Source organism: Aquarana catesbeiana, linkage group LG04, assembly GCF_042186555.1.
Source record: "Aquarana catesbeiana isolate 2022-GZ linkage group LG04, ASM4218655v1, whole genome shotgun sequence".
In the NCBI taxonomy this organism is placed as follows: Eukaryota; Metazoa; Chordata; class Amphibia; order Anura; family Ranidae; genus Aquarana; species Aquarana catesbeiana.
In genome coordinates this window covers 146,791,250-146,797,249 of record NC_133327.1, presented here as the reverse complement: position 1 = coordinate 146,797,249, position 6,000 = coordinate 146,791,250, and the positions used below count along the sequence as shown (strand labels likewise).

At 44.2% G+C, this 6,000-nt stretch overlaps 1 protein-coding gene across 1 annotated transcript in view; it reads left to right on the top strand.

Moving 5' to 3' along the window:
• The first annotated feature begins 1,327 nt into the window (after window positions 1–1,327).
• LOC141139577 (vertebrate ancient opsin-like) overlaps window positions 1,328–6,000 on the top strand; it is a 368,310-nt gene continuing 363,637 nt past the window's right edge. Inside the window, exon 1 of the mRNA XM_073625848.1 lies at window positions 1,328–1,859. Coding sequence (XP_073481949.1) covers window positions 1,499–1,859 — 361 coding nt within the window. The 5' untranslated portion in view covers window positions 1,328–1,498. The remainder of the gene's footprint in view (window positions 1,860–6,000) is intronic.

Sequence of the window (6,000 nt, the reverse complement as noted above, 5' to 3'; positions counted from 1 at the left end):
GAATTACATGTTTCTCACTAGTTTTTACAACATTTACCCAATTTTTTACATATGAGGCAATTTTTCACTGAGGTGATAGGATTTTAATCCTTAATTAGTTATTACCATCTTTCACTTACATAGTCACTTTTCTGGTCTACATTACATTTAGGCATACATTGGTGGAGCTCCCAAGTGCTTGAGTTAGTGAATATAGCTTTTAGCTCCTGATATTCAACCCACCACGAAGTAATTTATATAATAGGGCAGCGCCATCTGTACTCCCATACTATTTAATATATCTAAGGAATTAGACCCTTTGGGGAACTAATTAGGGAGAGGCAGCAGCTCTTTCATTGTCCTAAGCGCAGACTCACCTACTTTTACTTATACACAGATCCACGGTCCTGCTCGGTTACCGGGCACCGCGATCGCGGGTGTCCAGCGGACATCGCGGCCGCCGGGCACGCGCACCGGGACCCGCACGCGCCCCCTGGGGGACCTGGAAGGGTCGCCGTTATATGACGGCGGCCCAGGATAACAGCTGCACCGTCCCACCGTCATATGACGGTGGGTGGGCAGCAAGTGATTAAAGGAGCATTGTACAAAAAAACAAGATTGGTTAAACCCACAAGTGCTTTTTTACCACTACTATTCCTTTATATTGTCTTTTGGAATTTACAAATGCAGCAATTTAGAAATCAGATGAAAGGTTTAGCGCTGGAAAACACTTTTTGATAGATAAAAAGTGCATTTTAAAAACATCTAAATAAATCAGACCAAAATGAGGGACAAATGAGGAAAGAGGGACAGAAGGACATAGCTCCAAATCAGGGACAGTCCCTCAAAATCAGGGACAGTTGGGATCTATGGCTGACAGTGTTACAATCCTTCTCCGATGAAACAATTAGAAAGGTAAAAAAATATTTTTTTAACTATGTAAAAAAAAAAAAAAAAACAACAACTTATTTTTAGGTATGCTGTGTGAATGGAAACACATAACAAACATATAGTGAGGTTTTCTCAAATTTGACTGCAAAAGCGGACATACACTTTAAGATAAGGCAGCTACATCCCCGCTGTGAGTGTTATTACAAGGGAGTCGATGACAGTACAAACCTGTTTAAATTCTTCTGTGCCGAGGAATCCTCATGTGCAAAGATACAAACTGCAGTGTAGAAAAGGATTAACAATGAGGATGCTTGCTGCATCTGAGTGACACAGCTAAGACTCCCCCCCCCCCCCCCCCCCAGCTCTCACTATGCGTGTAAACCCCCCCTCCACCCAAGAAAGGTGCACGCCGCACCCCCTTTAAAATCCAGCACACATAAAAAGGCAGGCTGCCAGCTGACAAATGGCCACACGATGGAGCCTCACAGGCACTGATCCCTCTCACACTGCTGCCATTAACCCTTTCCACTTTACACGTGCTACCAAACCCATCAAGGACAGCAAAAAAAAAAAAAAAGTACAGAGTGCATGAGAAGCAGCTGCTTGCATTATCCTGCAGACTCCCATCATGGCTTTCCCAAGTTTCAGTCCCAGCTGTAGTGACAGCAGCAGTGTCACCTGCAGAAGCAGCAGCCACCAGTATGGGACGGAGCATGCAAACTTGTCACCGACAGGCCACCTGCTGGTAGCTGTGTTTCTGGGAATCATTGGAAGTTTGGGCTTCTTCAGCAACTTACTGGTACTTGTCCTCTTCTGCCAGTACAAGATGCTGCGTTCCCCCATTAACATGTTGCTGATGAACATCTCTCTGAGTGACCTGATGGTGTGCATCCTGGGCACCCCGTTCAGCTTTGCCGCCAGCACCCAGGGACGTTGGCTCATTGGAGAAGCCGGATGCGTCTGGTACGGATTCATCAACACACTTTTTGGTGAGTCTCTCTCCTGTCACCGCTGTGCTGTGATCATCCTTCATTGCCGTGCCGTTTACTCATACCGAACGCTACTGACGGCTAACAATCTTCCGTCTCATGTCACCTCTAATTGGGCTGGACTGGTGGGAGCGAAGGTGTGAATTGCATTGAGCTCCGAAAGAAGTAGAGCATGTTCACTTTGCAAGGGAATTTCCACTTAAAGTGACAGTAAACTCTGGCTTACAAGAAAAGAAAATGTATTCTTAAATCAAAAAGTATATTCTATCCATCTCAGCCTCCTCCTAATCCTTTTTTTTTTTGCTGCTGTGATCTGACTTCCTGTTGGAGAGTGGCTCCGTTTGTTCTCCATGGTCCCACTGCATGTAGGAAGGTAGCCGCCCTCTCTTGCTTACTCCAGGGATGGACTAGGGTCTATGGGATCTGTAGTATGCACATGACTGCAACTAACATGCACTTCTCATTCCAAACAAAAGTGAGGGGAAAAAGGAAAGGTTAGGAAGCACACAGATAAATGTACAAGGAAGCAGAAAAGCACAATGGAAATGATTTCATGAAAAAAAAAAGATACAAATACTATTAAGTAAGGGATGTGTGTGGTTTATTTTTGGAGAATAAGGATAATGTTTAGTGTCAGTTGAAAGTATAACTAAAGACATTTTATTTATGTATTATTTTATTTATGTATTTTATTTATTTTTGTTTTGCTTCATTCCGTATAGGTATTTGTGAAGTGCTTTGTTTGTATATGTGTAAGAAAAAAATAAAAATAATTTTAAATTAAATAAAAAGTATTTGATTAAAAAAAATATATATAAAACAAAACAAAGGGCATCTTTTTTAGTTTTGGATAGATTGAAGAGAAATTAGAACATCTATTAGCTTTTTATTGCTTAATGTGCCCCTCGTTAAGGAGATTCACCTTTTCTAATGTTCCTGTTAACCATTATCACCGAAAGTGAAAATGAAAGATAAATCCAAATTTTGGGTTGTTACCAGAAGAGAAACAGAGGGGAAATCTTCCAATAGGGACCCCAGTGACAACAAGGGATTCCCTCACTTCAGAAGGATTTCCACACACTTCCAAAATTATAAAACAAATAAAAGAAGCATTTGCCTTTAGTGCTACTTTCATTTAAAGTGAACGTGGTGAAAATTCACTTTGTAATGGATACACAAACACATGCAAGGATAAAAAAATGGGGGGTGTTTGTTCTGTTTAACACAGCTTCACTCCATTCAGTAAGCAAAGTCAAAATGTAAAAGTGAAAATCCACTTTGTTATGTAATCTGCCTAAACTCCTTTAGTAAATTAATCCCAATCCATATTGTGGAGTAGGACAGGAAAGTAGGAGGCACTTCCTCTCCCTTTTTTACATTTTCATGCCTGCTTTGCAAACATTTAAAAGTTAATGTTTTTCTTAAATTATAACTAAAGGCTTTTTTTTTTTTCTTTTCAAAAGGACGGTAAGGACTTAGAACCACTGTCAGGTTTTTATTGTTCGGGTGATTCACTTTCTTTAGTTGTCCTGATCATCAGTGTCACAAGGAATGAAAGTGAGTTGTCACCAGAACAGGAATAGAGGGGACATCTTCCAGTGGGGACACTTGTTTCTATGACCACTGTCTAAGGCAGGCCATACACAGTTTGAACCTTGGCTGTTCAGCAGGAACCAGCTTAGATTCGAATCATGTATTGGCAGACTGAATGTATCAAGTTGATTGATTGATCAACTTGGGTACAACCAGCATGCCGGGTTTTACCTGCGATTATAGCCGCTAGCAATAATCACTGTCTTCTCCCGAAGGGGACGGCTCCCCCCACCCTCCGCCACAGGGCAGGAGGGATTCCCGCATAGACACTGTCTGTGTTGATGGGAGAATTAAGCAAATTTCTACAATAAATGGTTGCAGGAAAGAAGTTTACTCCATGTATGGCCAGATTAAGAAGGAATATCCCTCACATTGGAAAGCTATCCTCTCTCTTCTTAAGTTTACGCCCTGGTTCACACTGGAGCATTTCGGCGGCAATTGCCGTCAATGGCACCAAACTAATCGGTGTGACGCCGCATCTGTGGTGCTGCACCGATTTAAAAAAGTAGTTTCTGTATTACTTTTTGCAATTTCGGGCTGCGATTTACATTGACATCTCTGCAGTACCTTTTCATCTCCACTTTTTTACATGGAAGAATACAAAATGTAAAATCTAAAACTTAATTTTTTTTAGATAAAGTAGGGTACAGACAAGACCTCTGTCAGTTTTTTTATTCTTATTTTTCAAATTACCCAAATTCCTGCACCTTCACACCTTAGATCAGCCCCAATTCCTGCACCTTCCCACCTCAGATCACCCCAATTCCTGCACCTTCACACCTCAGTTCATCTCAATTCCTGCACCTTCACACCTCAGTTCATCCCAATTCCTGCACCTTTACACGTCGGATCATCCCAATTCCTGCACCTTTACACGTCGGATCATCAAAATTCCTGCACCTTTACACGTTGGATCTTCCCAATTCCTGCAACTTTGCACCTCAGATCATCCAAATTCCTGCACCTTCACACCTCAGTTCATCCCAATTCCTGCACCTTCACACCTCAGATCATCCCAATTCCTGCACCTTCACATCTCAGATCATCCCAATTCCTGCACCTTTACACCTCAGATCATTCCAATTCCTGCACCTAACCACCTCAGTTCATCCCAATTCTTGCACCTTCACACCTCAGTTCATCCACAATTCCTGCACCTTTATACCTCGGATCATCCCAATTCCTGCAACTTTGCACCTCAGATCATCCCAATTCCTGCACCTTCCCACCTCAGATCATCCCAATTCCTGCACCTTCCCACCTCAGGTCATCCCAATTCCTGTACCTTTACACCTCGGATCATCCCAATTCCTGCACCTTCCCACCTCAGGTCATCCCAATTCCTGCACCTACCCACCTCAGTTCATCCCAATTCCTGCACATTCCCATCTCAGACAATCCCAATTCCTGCACCTTCACACTTCAGTTCATCCCAATTCCTGCACCTTCACATCTCAGATCATCCCAATTGCTGCACCTTTACACCTCAGATCATCCCAATTCCTGCACCTTTACACCTCAGATCATTCCAATTCCTGCAACTTTGCACCTCAGTTCATCCCAATTCCTGCACCTTCACATCTCAGATCATCCCAATTCCTGCACCTTTACACCTCAGATCATCCCAATTCCTGCACCTTTACACCTCAGATCATTCCAATTCCTGCAACTTCGCACCTCAGTTCATCCCAATTCCTGCACCTAACCACCTCAGTTCATCCCAATTCTTGCACTTTCACACCTCAGTTCAGCCCAATTCCTGCAACTTTGCACCTCAGATCATCCCAATTCCTGCACCTTCCCACCTCAGGTCATCCCAATTCCTGTACCTTCCCTTCTCAGATCAGCCCCAATTCCTGCACCTTTACACCTCGGATCATCCCAATTCCTGCACCTTCCCACCTCAGTTCATCCCAATATCTGCACCTTCCCGTCTCAAACAATCCCAATTCCTGCCCCTTCACACCTCAGATCATCCCAATTCCTGCATCTTCACACTTTAGATCAAACCCTATTCCTTCACCTTCCCACCACAGATCCCCCATTTCCAGCAAATTTAAATGAATAGTTCTCAAAAGCTGGTTAATTACCAGGGCTGGATCTAGCCTGTCTGATGTGCGGCTGCAGGAAAAAATGTCTGGGGGTCAGAGGATCTGAGGTCAGCAGGGAAGAAGCTAGTGTCAGCAGTTTGCAGGGCAATGTGCAGGGGTAAGCAGGGCAGTGGATAGGGGTCAGCAGGGTGGAGGACAGGGGCAAGCAGGGCGTAGGACAGGGGCCAAGAGGGTGGAGGACAGGGGCCAAGAGGGCATTGTAGAGGAGTCAGCAAGGCAGAGGATGGGGTCAGTGTACGGGAGTCAGCAGGGTGGAGGACAGGGGCCAGCAAGGCAGATGATGGGGTCAACAGGATGAGGGACAGGGGCAAGCAGGGCAGAGAATGGAAGGTCAGCAGGGCAATATACAGAGGTAAGCACGGCATAGGACAGGGGCCAGCAGCGGTGGAGAACAGGAAACAGTAGGGAATAGGACAGGGTTGAGCAGAGCAAAGGAC